The 15328-nt window shown below is 41.3% G+C and overlaps 1 protein-coding gene across 18 annotated transcripts in view; it reads left to right on the forward strand.

Moving 5' to 3' along the window:
- The window catches only part of LOC125451742 (focal adhesion kinase 1), a 481699-nt gene that overhangs the window by 218320 nt on the left and 248051 nt on the right, over window positions 1-15328 (forward strand). For all 18 annotated transcript variants that reach the window (XM_059646207.1, XM_059646206.1, XM_059646200.1 and 15 more), the window contains one exon: window positions 13611-13831. In XM_059646207.1, the coding sequence (XP_059502190.1) occupies window positions 13643-13831 (189 nt within the window). In that variant the 5' untranslated portion in view covers window positions 13611-13642. The remainder of the gene's footprint in view (window positions 1-13610; window positions 13832-15328) is intronic.

Raw genomic sequence — 15328 nt, forward strand, 5'->3', positions numbered from 1 at the left:
GCACCCACAAGCATCCACTTTCTCCACTTTCCACCACTGACACTGAGTAGCAGTGCAGCACTAATTACAAGATGCACTGCAGAAATTCACCAAGGAACCTTAGATAACACCTTCCAAACTCATTGTCACTTCCATCTAGAAGTAAAGGGCAGACGACGTATGGGAACAGAATAACTAGAAAGTTCCCCTCCATTCCACTCCTGACTTAGAAATATATTGGTGCTGCTGGTTCAAAATCTTGGGATCCCCTCCCTAAGGGCATTGTGGGTCAACCTACAGCACATGAACAGCTACAGTCCAAGGAGGCAGCTTGCCACCACCTTCTCAAGGGCAGCTAGAGACGGACGGTAAATGCTAGCCAGCCAGCGATGCACATGTTTCACGGTTGAATTTTTTAAAAAAATTCCCTTCCAGGAATCCTTAGATTCTAGGAACATTCCAGAGGATTAGGAAACCGCCAATGTAACACTTTTAATTAAAAATTGAAGGAGGCAAAGAACAAGTAACTACAGACCTGTAAGTTTAACATCTGTTGTTGGGAAAATGTTAGAGCCTATTATAAAGGATGTAAAGGCAGAGCACCTGGAAATGCATAATACAGTCACGTAGAGTCAGCATGAATCCACAAAGGGGAAATCATGCCTGACAACTTTTAGAATTATTTGAGGAAGTAACATGATAAGGCAGTACACATTAAGTTACTTAATAAGATAAGAGCCTATGGTGTTGGAGGTAATATAGTAGCATGGATAGGGGGTTGTGATAAGGGGGCTATTTTTAGATTGGCAATCTGTGACTGATGGAATGCCAAAGGAGTTAATGCTAGGGCCATAATCAATCTCAATGTATATTACTGACTTGAATATGGAAAGTGAATTGTAGCAATGTAAGCTGGCGGGATTGATTTATGTACAATCGCACATAAAGTGAAGTTAAAGCACATTGGATTGAGGTTAGGGTAGTGACATAGAGGACTGGTTGGCGCACAGGAAACAGAGTATGAATAAACTGGTGATTTTCCGAGTGGCAGCCAATGACTAAGGGGTACCGCAAGAATCAGTGCTAGGACCCAAGCTATTCGCAGTATATATGATTTAGATGAGACAATTTAAATGTAATATTTCCAGATCTGCTGATGATGCACAACTGGATGGGACGGTGCACTGTGAAGAGAATGCAGAGGTGCTTCACTGTGGTTTGGATAAGTCAGAGCGAGAGTCATACAACACGGAAACAGACCCTGCTGGATAATTTGGGACTGTGGATAATGCATTACAAATCAAGTAGAATGTGGATAAATGTAAGCCTACCACTTTTGGTTGGAAGGCAGATTATTATCTGAATGGTGATAGATTAGGAAACGGGGAGATGGGTACAATTGCAATGTTCAAAATACATTTGGATAAGTACATTAATGGGAAAGGTTTGGAGGCATATGGGCCAGGAGCAGCCAGGTAGAGCTACTTTAATTTAGAATTATGTTCTGCATGGGCGGTTGCACTGAAGGGTCTGTGCCTTACTGTATGACAATGTAATGAGATTTGGATGTCCTTGTAGACCAGTTGCTGAAATTAAGCATACAGGTGTAACAGGTGGTGAAGAAGGCAGATGATATTTTGGCCTTCGAAATGAGAGGACTTGAGTACAGATCTGCAATTTAATAAGACCTTAGTAAGACCATACCTGATGTATTGTGTGCAGTTTGGGTCTCCTCCTTATCAGATGAAGAATGTTCTGGCAATGGAGAGAATGCAGCAAAGGTTTATCAGGCTGATTATTTGAATGATAGGACATAGGAAGAGAGACTGAATCAATTAGGACTATACTTACTGGAGCAAATGAGGGGGGATCGACAAACCTACAAAGTTCTAACAGGACTAGAAAGGATAAACACAGCAAGAATGTTCCTGATGATCAGGGAGTCCAGAATGAGGGGTCACAATCTAAGGATATGATGTAGCCTTTTAGGACTCGGATCAAGAGCAATTTCTTCACCAAGGGATTTGTAAGCATGTGGAATTCTCTGCCACAGATAGCAGTTGAGACCAAATCATTGATTGCTTTCATTAAGGAGTTAATTATGTTTGTCATGGCTGAAGGGAAGAAAGCTGGAACAGTGTACGGAGTTAGATGATCAACCATGATCATTTTGAATGGCAGAGCACACTTGAAGAGCTGAATGGTCTAATCCTGCTCCTATTTTCTGTATTTCTAAGGCAATTGATGAGGATGACATCTAGAATCTACTTAGGGGATATTTAGGATTAAGTGAGTTGGCAAAAACTTGGCAGATGGAATGTAATATTAGAAAATGTAAATGTTTTGGCAGGGTGAAAAAAGCAGTTCAAAATTATTTAAAATGGGAAAGTCATTAGAAGCAGAACACAGGGATTTGGAAGTCTTCATGCGTAAATCTCAAAGCTAAAATGCAAGTTTAGCAGATAATAGAGAAGACAAATGAATTGTTGTTCTTTATTTCAAAATGAGGGAGTATTAAAGTAGGGAAGTGTTGCTAAAACTAGTTAGACCACAGTTGGAATACCGTGAACAGATTAATGGACAGATATATTCGCAAATGGAGGCAGTCCCAGGTACGGAGGGACTGTCTCATGAGCAAAGGTTGAGTAAGTTGGGCCAGTTGAAGAGCTTTGGACTAGGGACATAATCTCAGAGTAAGCGGTCATCTTTTTAAGTTTCTTTCAGAGAATAGTGAACATACAAAATTATTTACTACAGATGGCTATTGGGGTTGGGTCGTTAATTTTCGTCAAGGCTGAGATAAGTAGACTTTTAATCAGGAAGTAATTGAAGGTTATAAGGAAAAGGCAGTGAAATGTAATCGAGGATTATCAAATCCACCAACGTCTCTTCGAATAATTCGATGAGCTGAATGGCCTATGTTTTATGGTTTAAACATTACTTGCAGTATACGGGTTGCATTTAAGTAAATGCTCGAACAAAGATCTGAGAGGCAGAGTGTCAGGATTGGTGATTAAATCAGTTGATGATAATGGCTGGCCATTTCCCTTTTTAAAGTTGATGAATTGGCTGGCCAACAGAAGACAGCGAGTGGTAGTAGAAGGAAAATATTCTGCCTGGAAGTCAGTGGTGAGTGGTGTTCCACAGGGCTCTGTCCTTGGGCCTCTACTGTTTGTAATTTTTGTAATTTTTATTAATGACTTGGATGAGGGGATTGAAGGATGGGTCAGCAACTTTGCAGATGACACAAAGGTTGGAGGTGTCATTGACAGTATAGAGGGCTGTTGCAGGCTGCAGCGGGACATCGACAGGATGCAGAGATGGGCTGAGAGGTGGCAGATGGAGTTCAACCTGGATAAATGCGAGGTGATGCATTTTGGAAGGTCGAATTTGAAAGCTGAGTACAGGATTAAGGATAGGATTCTTGGCAGCGTGGAGGAACAGAGGGATCTTGGTGTGCAGATACATAGATCCCTAAAAATGGCCACCCAAGTGGACAGGGTTGTTGAGAAAGCATATGGTGTTTTGGCTTTCATTAACAGGGAGATTGAGTTTAAGAGTCGTGAGATCTTGTTGCAGCTCTATAAAACTTTGGTTAGGCCACACTTGGAATACTGCGTCCAGTTCTGGTCGCCCTATTGCAGGAAAGATGTGGATACTTTGGAGAGGGTTCAGAGGAGGTTTACCAGGATGCTGCCTGGACTGGAGGGCTTATCTTATGAAGAGAGGTTGACTGAGCTTGGCCTCTTTTCATTGGAGAAAAGGAGGAGGAGAGGGGACCTAATTGAGGTATACAAGATAATGAGAGGCATAGACAGAGTTGATAGCCAGAGACAATTTCCCAGGGCAGAAATGGCTAACACGAGGGGCCATAGTTTTAAGCTGGTTGGAGGAAAGTATAGAGGGGATGTCAGAGGCGAGTTCTTTACACAGAGAGTTGTGAGAGCATGGAATGCGTTGCCAGCAGCAGTTGTGGAAGCAAGGTCATTGGGGTCATTTAAGAGACTGCTGGACATGCATATGATCACAGAAATTTGAGGGTGCATACATGAGGATCAATGGTCGGCACAACATCGTGGGCTGAAGGGCCTGTTCTGTGCTGTACTGTTCTATGTTCTATATGGAATTTGGGGTTTATAAATAGAGGCAAGATTGATTGATCTTAGTAAGATAATAGGTCGGCACAACATCGTGGACTGAAGGGCCTGTAATGTTCTGTATTCCATTGCAGAAGGCAGGAAATGGAGCTAAGCCTGTCGTAAAACATTGCTTTTCCTCCAGCTGGGATTTTGTGTGCAATTTAGGCACTATATGTTGGCAAGAATGTGAATGTTTTCACAGCAGGCAGAAAGCATTTTGCTAGAATGGCTCCAGGGAGAGACTGGAGAAGCTTTGGCTAATCTCAAAGAAGTGAAGACCAACTGAATTTATTGATTGTTGTTTAAAATCCTTCAGTGTTAAGATAGAATAGTTAAAAGGCATTTGTTTTCAGTCAGTAACCAGAGGGCATGGATTTAAACAATCAGTGAAAGATCCAGTGTGTGGAAAGAACCTGTTTTTGTAACACTCATTTAAAATTTAGAATGCACTGCTAGACAGATTGATGGATCTGTTGGTATCCTTCAAAAGCAAGCTGGATATACACTTGAAGGAGGATAAAAATTGCAGGGATATGGACAAGGTGAGGGAATCAACTTTTTACTTTTTGAAAGAGCCAGTGTAGACTTGGTGGTATGAATGATCTTGCACTATCCTGTGAATCTGAGGGAGAAAAAAAATGTTGCACGATAATGATTTAGAATGTATTGCCTAAAAAGACAATGGAAGCAGATTCATTTACAACTTTTGAAGGTGAAGTCAAGTACTTGTAGGAGTAAAATTGCAGGGATGTTAGGAAAGTAACCAGAGTTTGGATCGATTATATGGCTATGTTTGAGGTCTGGCATAGGCACCATAGTCAAAAAATCTGCTGTTAAGATTCTAGATTCCAAAGAGTGATGCATTGCCGCATTCTTCACTTTGTGTTATTTCTGAAAGATGTTTCCTGCAACCTATCTGGGCTCTGCAATTCATATGGAAATGCACAAATGTGTAGGATCAGTTCCCTGCATTCACTAGTGACCATGTTCTGAAAACACAGTTGTTGACCCATGCTTTTCATACTGATTTGGAATTTCTGCCATCTGATCTGCTTTGTAATAAGCAAGAGTCTGTAATTGCTATGATCGTAGGAACTGTAGATGCTGGAGAATCTGAGATAACGAGGTGTAGAGCTGGATGAACACAGCAAGCCAAGCAACATCAGAGGAGCAGGAAGGCAGATATTTCGTGCCTAGACCCCTCTTTCTGAAGGGTCTTGGCCCGAAACATCAGCCTTCCTGCTCCTCTGTGCTGCTTGGCCTGCTGTGTTCATCTAGCTCTACACCTTGCTATCTCTGTAATTACTATGCTTGTTTTCATATCTTAAATCCTACATGAAAACTTTTTGTGTACATAATTAATGTTTGTTCCTTTTTAACCCTGAAAAAAGTCTATTGTATAAGAAAATTTTTGTCAGCACAAACAATTATGACAGCACAGAAAAGCTAATCGTACCAGCCTCCATCATTTTCTCTGGCAGTTCATTCCATACATGCACCAACCCCTGTGGAAAATGTTGCCCTTAGGTCTCTTTTATATGTTGCCCCTGTCACCTTAAACTTACACCCTCTAGTTTTTATCTCTTCCCCCCACCCCATGGAAAGGACCTTGCCTGTTTACCCTATCCGTGCCTCTCATGGTTTTATAAACCTCCATAAAGCCACCCCTCAGCCTCTGACACCCCAGCCTAATCAACCTCTCCCTATAACTCAAACCCTCCAAACCTGACAACATCCTCATAAATCTTTTCTGAACACTTCTAAGTTTCACAATGTCCACCAGAATTGCATGCAATACTCCAGAAGTGGCCTAACCAATGTCTTGTACAGCTGCAACATGACCTCCCAACTCCTATACTCAATTCAGTCACCAACAAAGGTAAGCATACCCACCGCCGCCCTCACTATCCTATCTAAGTGTGACTCCATTTTCTAGAAACTATGAACCTACACTCAAAGGTCACTTTGTTCAGTAATGCTGCCCAGTGTATAAGATCTGCCCTAATTTGCCTTTCCAAAAATGCAGTACCTCAGTTGTATAAATTAATGCCTATCCGCCGCTTTCAGTGCATTGGCCAATCTCATTTAGGTCCTGTTGTATTTGATGATAACCTTCTTCGCTGTCCACTAAATTTGCAATTTTAATGTTATTTGCAAACTTACAAACCATACCTCTTACGATCACATCCAAATCATTTATATAGCTGACAAAAAGCAGCAGACCCAGCAGCGATCCTTGTGGCACACCACTGGTCACAGGCCCACAGTCTGAAAAGCTACACCCCATCACCACCCACTGTCTTCTACCTTTAAACCAGGTCTGTATCTAAATAGCTAGTTCTCCTTGTAATCCGTGTGGTTAAATCTTGCAACCAGTCTACCAGGAACCTCGTTGAATGCCTTGCTGAAGTCCGCATAGTCTGTTACTCTGCCCTCATGACTCCACTTTGTTGCTTCTACAAAAAACTCCAGTCAAGTTAGGGATTCACGATTTTCCATGCACAGAGCCATGTTGACTGTCCCTAATCAATCCTTGCCTTTCCAAATACATGTAAATCCTGTTCCTCAAGATTCTCTCCAACAAGTTGCCCATACTAATGTCAGGTTCACTGGTCTATCATTCCCTGGCTTTTCCCAGTCTAACCAGGAACATTCCTTGTCTCCATGGACATTTTGACACTCTCTATACCAGCATCCCCGACGGTGATGGCATCAGCCTCAGTACTTGACACCAACAACTGCCAATTTCCAAATGCCATACTACAACTCATCAGCTTCATCCTCAACCACACCTTCTTCACCTTCTACAACCAGCCCTTCATCCAGACACATGGAATAGCCATGGCTACCAAATTTGTACTCCAATATGCCAACATTTTTATGCACAAGTTTGATCAAGACTTCTTTACTGCACAGGACTGGCAAGCAATGCTGTACACCAGATAGATCGATGATATTTCTTCCTTTGTACTTGTGGCATTACTCACTGAAACAACTACACAATTTTATCAACGAGTTTCATCCCACCATCAGATTTACCATGGACTACTCTTCAGTATCAGTCTCATTCTTGGACACACACACACCTCCATCAAGGACACCGCAGTACCTCACTCTCTCGCAAGCCCACAGGTAACCTCGTGATGCTACACTTTTCTAGGTTCTACCTGAAACAGAGTAAAGAAGCCATTTCCTATGTATACACAGGATCTGCTCAGCTGAGGGGGAATGCGGCGAACATCTAAAGATGCCCTCAAAAGAACGGGATACAATGCTCAACTTATTGATCGCCAGTTCTGACATGCCACAGCGAAAAACTGCAATGACCTCCTCAGAAGACAGACACAGGACATGACCGATAGGGTACTTTTTGTCGTCCAGTACTTCTCCGGAACAGAGGAACGCTTTGTCCTTTGCAGCCTTCAACATGTCATCGATGACTACAAGCATCTATCCAAGATCATCCCTTTGCCTTCGAACAACCGCCGAACCTTAAACAGACCATTGTTTGCAGCAAACGATCCAGCCTTCCAGAGAACATCGACCACAACACCACACAACCCTGCCATGGAAACCTCGATAAGATTTGTCAGATCGTCGACATGGATGCTACCATCACACGAGAACACCACGTACACTGCAGATACCCATGTGCCTCGGCGAATATTGTCTACCTTGTACTCTGTAGGCAAGGATAAGACCATGCAGATGCTACGGCAACGGATGAATGGACACCATGCAGCAATTGTCAGACAGGATTGTTCCCTCCTAGTTGGGGAATACTTCAGTCAAGGGCAGTCAACCTCTGATCTTCGGATAAGCACCCTCCAAGTTGGCCTTTGAGATGCAGAACAGTGCAGAATCACCATTACAGAAACTGGTAGGCAAGTTCTGTACCCATGAAGACAGTCTCAGCCATGATTTGGGGTTCATGTTGCACTACATGCAACCCTCACAACACTGCTCAGCATCTCTAATATTCCTTATTAATCTGCTTTGACACCAGCACCTTGATAACTTGTTATGATTGCTCTACCTTAATTAGTTTGTACAATTTTGGATTACTTGTTACATTGGTTAGACCCTTGGCATGTGACCCTTATACCTATCATGCTATTCCAATTGTTTGGTTTGTTTCCAACACCACCTTATTTTTAACTTTTTGTATTTATCTCTTTGCGTCAAGTAATCGGAGTATAGGTCATCCCTTCACTCGCTATTGAACTGTTTATACTTTACTCACACCATCTGACATTTTTGATCCCTTGCAGAGATTTCTTATTCAGCCTCTTGACACTCTACACACACTATTTGTATCTTTTGATCTCTCTGCCTATAAATTGAATGGTGTGGGGGAAGGGAAGAGTAAAACTCCATGAAGCATAATAGACAGTGGGAAACATAACAGCAGGTTAACGTGACGAGTGGATTCAACTGCATAGAAATATACAAGAGAAATTAACAGCACGGTGGCTCAGTGGTTAGCATGCTGTCTCGCAGCACCAGGGACCCAGAGTCTAATTCCACCCTCAGGTGACACTGTCTGTACAGCGTTTGCACATTCTCCCTGTGTCTGCGTGGATTTTGCCTGGGTGCTCCGGTTTCCTCCCACAGTCCAAAGATGTGCAGGTTAGTTGGATTGACTGTACTGAGCTAAATTGTCCATAGTGTTCAGGGAAGTGTAGATTAGGCGGGCTTATAGGGGAATGGGTCTGGGTGGGATGCTCTAAGGGACGGTGAGGACTTGTTGGGCCAAAGAGCCTGTTTCTACAATGCAGGGATTCTGTGATGATTCTGTGATTGATGATGAAGAACTTGTGAGAGGTTGTTAAAATCTCCAGCACACACAATTGGGCAAAATGTTTGGAACGGGTTCGGAATCAAACTTCAAGCACGCTGGATAAACGAATGACAGTGAGAAGCAGGACGGTCAATATATGACCAGCTATTGTATCTGAATGCATGCAGTATATGAAATAAGGTAAATGAGCTTTTGGTATATTGGCAGATATGATGTGATGGGTTTCACAGAGACGTGACTGCAAGGGATCAGGAGTGGGAGCTAAATACCCAAGGATATACATCTTATTGAAAATTCAGGCAGGTGGGGGTGGAGTTCCTTTATTAAATAGAAATGAAATTAAATCAATAGCAAGAAACAAAGTCAGATGATGTAAATCTGTGTGGGTAGCTGAGGATCCACAAAGGTATTAAAAACCCAAATGGGAGTTAGGTACAGGCCTCTAAACAGTAGTCAGGATTTGTGGCAGAAGATACACCAGGGGATAGAAAAGACATGTAAGAAAGGCAAGGTTACAGTAATCATGGGGGATTTCAATATGAAGTTGGGATGAAGAATATGTAGAAGGTAACCAGAAGAAGGTTACCAGAAAGGCTAGTGCAGTATCAAACGTTAATGGTGAACAAAGAAGGCCCATCTTATGGGGCATGGAACTCAAGGCCTGTTGCTGAAACAAGGTACATCCAAAGCCAATTTGCAGGGTAATCACGACCCTGATCAGATTATTTTTTGCTACTTTTTTTTGCGTTGCTACTTGCAGCAGCAGCATGAGCTGTATTTGAAAAAGTGACAAAGAAGATTGATGAAGGCAGAACGATGGACATTGTCTGTATGAACTTCAGCAATGCATTCAACCATGTTCCACATGGTAGCCTGGTTAGAAAGGTTAGCTCACATGGAATCCAGGGAGAACTAGCCACTTGTATACAAAATTGACTTGAAGGTAGGAGACAGGGTGCTGGTGGAAATAGAGACAACAAAGTGTGGAGCTGGATGAACACAGCAGGCCAAGCAGCATCTTAGGAGCACAAAAGCTGACGTTTTGGGCCTCGACCCTTCGTCAGAAAAGGGGGATGGGGAGAGAGTTCTGAAATAAATAGGGAGAAAGGGGGAGGCGGATCGAAGGTGGATAGAGGAGAAGATAGGTGGAGAGGAGACAGACAAGTTAAAGGGGTGGGGATGGAGCCTGTAGAGGTGAGTGTAGATGCGGAGGTAGCAAGGGGATAGGTCAGTCCTGGGAGGACGGACAGGTCCAGGGGGCGGGATGAGGTTAGTAGGTAGGAAATGAAGGTGCGGCTTGAGTTGGGAGGAGGGGATAGGTGAGACGAGGAATAGGTTAGTGAGGTGGGGACGAGCTGGGCTGGTTTTGGGATGCAGTGGGGGGAGGGGAGAGGTTGTTTCTTGGATTGGAGACTTGTGACCAGTGGTGTGCTGCAAGGATTGGTGCTGAGTCCCACTGCTTCTTATCATTTATATAAATTATTTGGATTTGAACATAGGAGGTATGGTTAGTAAGTTTGCATATGACACCAAAATTGATGATGTAGTGGACAGTGAAAAATGTTATCTCCAGTTTCAAGAGGACCTTGATCAGATGGGATGATTAGCTAAGGAATGGCAGTTGGAATTTAATTTACATTTTGGTAAAGCAAATAAGGGCAGGACTTACACACTTGGGCTCTGGGGAGTGTTGTCAAACAAAAAAAAACCTTGGGGTACAGGTTCATAGTTCCTTGAAAGTAGAGTCTCAGGTAGACAGGGTGGTGAAGAAGGCGTTTGGTACCCTTGCCGTAATTGGTCAGTGCATTGAGTATAGGAGTTGTGATGTCATGATGTGGCTGCAGAGGACATTGGGTCGGTCACTTTTGGAATACTGCATTCAATTCTGGCCTCCCTGCTATAAGGAATGTGTTGTTAAACTTGAAAGTGTTCAGAAAGAATTTACAAGGGTGTTGCCAGGGTTGGAAGCTTTAAGCAAAAGCGAGAGGCTGAATAGACTGGGGTGTCAAAGGCTGAGGGTGACCTTACAGAAGTTTATAAAATCATGAGGGACACAGTTAAGTAGCCAAGTTCTTTTCCCCAGGGTAGGGGAGTCCAAAACTAGCGGGCATAGGTTTGAGGTGAGAGGCGAAAAATTTAAAAAGGGCCCAAGGGGTAACTTTTTTCACCTAAAGGGTGGTGCGTATATGGAACAAGCTGCCTTAGGAGATAGTGAAGGTAGGTGCAATTACAACCCTTACAAGGCATCTGGATGCGTCCATGAATAGGAAGGATATGGATCAAATACTGGTAAATGGGACTACATTAACTTAGGATATCTGCTTGGCATAGATGAGTTGGGCTGAAGGGTCTGTTTTTGTGCTGTCAGGTGCTGTGGCTCTATGATTGTATGAGTGTTGTCCACTATGAGCAGGATGTTGCTGTCAATCCTGAAAGGTGACCTACCATACATTGTGGAATGCAGTAAATGAATTTATGCTGGTGTGATGCTAGATATGACAGCTGTACATCCCAAAGACTGGTGGGTTGTATCAAACAACATATAATTGCAAATTTGCACCAGTCGAGGTACTTACCATTCCCAAGCAGCACATGTTTGCAGAACTCAAACCACAATATCCAACATTTGATATGCCTCAATGTTTGGACAATGCTTGCTGATTATTTCAGTACGTTCCAATGATTATTCTGGCAACTAATTTAGACTTGTTATTCAAGCTTGCAGTGTGGCACTCTAGCATATGCTGGAATCTGCGTACAACGGAACTGTTCTTTGCAGACTGAAAGAGCATGTAAATACATTGTGCCTGTTTTAACTCAGCAAAATGCGTGACAGTGATTCTCTGGTTCGTTTATTACATCCCATCAGTGCGTGGACTAGTTTGAGTCAACCTGTCACGTTCAAAATTCATTCATTCAGCTGATACATTGCCATCATCAGTGTTTCTATGAATCAGACTCACTTGTCAAACAATCAGCATTGTCTTCTCATACAGCTTAAATGTTTCCATTTCCATTCATATTTCTTGACAAAAACTTCAACATCATATATCTTTGCTTAGTAATACTCAAAAACAAAATGGGAGTTAGCCCAGGCATCATTGCCAATATTTACGCTCAGATCAAAATCAAATAAAACAGATTCTCTTGTTCTTATCCCATTACTGTTTATGAGAGCTTAATGTGTATAAATTGAATACCAAGGTTTCTACTTCAGAAAAGTAGTAACACTATTGGCCTTAAAGTCTTTAGTGTCCAATGATTGTTGTGTCCTATCATGCTGTTATAAGTGCAATATTTAATAATGAAATAAATGTCCAGTGATTCTTCAAAATGAAATCTGCCTTTCAAACAATTCTATCATGAAAGTTTAACTGTTTTGTAGCTATAATTTATTCATGATTTTATTAAATAATTTGTTTGTAAAACATTTAATATGTTATTAACATTACCCTTTCTAATGAGCACCTAAATGGGCACAGTCATAAGCTTGAGAAATCTAATTGAAAGCTTAAAACCCTAAGATGTGAAGGAGTTAGTGGGCAAGCTGTAGTATAACAATCAGACTAGTAATGCCATGAATGGTCCTTAACCAAATGATTCATCATGCATTAGTAGTTTTAGTTCAGTTTGGATTAACTATGGTTGCACAGAATTCGAAATACCTAAAACAAAAAATCACAAGAATTACAGTTGCTGAAGATCTGAAGTTAAGACAAAATGCTTGCAGCACTCAAATGGTATAGTGTGAAGAACAAAGAGAAGAAAGTAAAAATAAGAATGCTTTTATTTTGTGTCATTCAGGGTGATCTAAGGGCTAAGCAGGCAATCGCATAGCTGTTATATCGCATGGCTGCTGTAATTACCTACATTATAGACACTTGCAGATAGCAAAGTCCCACAGAAGGCAGTACTAAATGACCAGATAATCTATTTTTAGTGGGGTGAGGTAATAAATTTGTTTGGGACAATTAGACCGTGCTGCTTTACTTTGAGTAATGTTAAGAATTTTCTAATGAACCCCTAAGAGACCATATGGAACCTTGCTTTTACGTCTCATCTGGAAGACAACACTCTCCGTACTGCACTAGACTTAAGTTGTGCCTTGAAGTCTCTACATTGGGATTTGAATCTACAACTGGATTAGTTGAAACTGCCAACAATGAGACAATCATTGATACGTTATGCAGTAAGGCACCAAAGAAACTAAAATAAAATAAAGAACTGTGGTTGCTGGAGATCTGACATAAAAACAGAAACTGCTGGAGTAACCTAGCAGGTCTGACAATGTCCAAGTAGAGAGGAAAATAAATTCATGTTTCATATTCCCCGATGACTTTTCTTTGGAACTCCTCCTGAATTTCTGCAGTACTTTCTGTTTTTAACATTAGATAAATCAAATTTTTATTGGCTCTAATTTCTAAAATCTAAATGGATCGTCATTTTGGTTTTGGTTCATTTTGTTACAACTCAACAATTGACACTAAGATTTGTGTGAAATAATTATACAATGGGATGTTTGTAAGATGATGAGCAGTCAGGAACACTGTTTGATATTCAGCCTTTACTCTTACTTACACTTTTACATTTTGTTCCAACACTTAGTACGATTTTGATTTTTCTTCATGTCAAAACATGTGTTTACTTAGCTGTAGATTTTTGTTTCTAACTTTTAATTTTGATCTCCGTAGAATATGACCGACACATAGCATCCCGTAGAAGCATGGCAGCTGCTTACCTTGATCCGAACTTGAATCACACAGCAGGTTCAGGAGCCAAGTCTCGTTTGAGTATGGAACGATCTCCTGGTACCATGGAACGAGTACTGAAGGTCTTCCATTATTTTGAGAGCAATAATGAGCCCTCGACTTGGGTCATGAACATCAGGCATGGTGATGCCACTGATGTCCGGGTGAGTCAGTACTGTTATTGAGCTGAAATCTGTTGGAATACTTTCCAATGATGATCAATATGAAAGGTTTTGATCTTAGATTACTACTGAAAATTGGGAAAGATGTTGAGCTGAAATATTAAAGATATCTTTTTTAAAAAATCAGCTAAACATATTCCTATTAGTTTCATCAATCTCATATTGCTTATCTTTTTTAAAATTTGTTATTTAGACTTTGTGAATTGTTCTTGTAATATGCTCGGTGACAGATGACAAATGATGCATATACACTAAACAATTATTTGCATATTGTCAGGACTAATCTAGGTAGTGCGCTGGAAACCAAGCCCTAATATTCCTGTAGTTGTCACAAGTGTGAAGATTTAATCAAGCTAGTCATTGTCCCCAATTACCTGACTGAACTTGGGTTAAAAGAAAACACTCACCAGGTTTCTTGACTTAACAAGAAAATAACTGTTTATTATAAACAAATTGCCCTTAACCAATTGTAATTGGGAAATTTGAAATGCTAGGTTATGAATCTGCAACCTAAAACTCGATACTTTTTAAAAATTACCCTCTTCATAAGCATTTATAGACAATGACAGACACAACATGTTTATAAATAGTGGGAAAAGAAAAGCAATGATCAGGGAATCTTGTTCAATAACACCAGTCTGGACCGCAGGACTCAGAGTTGCTTTTCTTGCTTTCACTTCCTTTTTAGTTCTTTGCTGATGTCGCATGGGCTTTGTGATATTCTCTTTCTTTCTCTGTTTGAAAATTTGACCAACAACAGAAGCTATTCAACTGAGATGATTTTTGTCAATCTTAGAACAAGGTTTTTCTGAGGTGACTGGATTCTTGGGGGTGGTTATAGGGAATGACCCTGCCGTGCAATGGAACATAGAAGAGGTGGACTGGTACATTTTAGAGCAGGCAGCTAATTCGGTGACTGCTGGACCAATGTGTTGAGGGACCAGCAAGAGAACAGAATATCTTCGGCTGGCTACCATGCAGTGAGAAGGAATAATTGGTAATGCGGCTGTGAGAAATACCGTGGGATCATAATATGATAGAATTCTGCATCAGTTGAAGAATAAGATAGTTGATTCTGAGACTAGGGTCCTGATTGTTCCAGGAAACCATGACGGTATGAGGTGTGAGTTAGCTGTAATGGTTTGGGAAATGTTATTGAAAGGAAAGACATTGAATAGGTAATGACAAGTATTGAAAGAGCTAATGAATGAACTACAAAAATTGTTTATTTCTGTCTGGTGCAGGAGTCCAAGGAGAATGGTGGCTAAACCATGGCTTTTAAGGGAAATTAGGGATTGTATTTGATGCAGGAAAGGGAAGTGGGCAAATTGGCAAGGGAAAAAACAACAGACCTGAAGATTAGAAATGGTTTTGAAATCAGCAAAGGGGGCCCAGTGATTGATCAAAAGGGGGAAAACAGAGTATGAGAGTAAGCTTGTTAGAAACATATGAACTGACTGTAAAAGTTTCCTTAAGTAT

Source organism: Stegostoma tigrinum, chromosome 5 (assembly GCF_030684315.1).
Source record: "Stegostoma tigrinum isolate sSteTig4 chromosome 5, sSteTig4.hap1, whole genome shotgun sequence".
In the NCBI taxonomy this organism is placed as follows: Eukaryota; Metazoa; Chordata; class Chondrichthyes; order Orectolobiformes; family Stegostomatidae; genus Stegostoma; species Stegostoma tigrinum.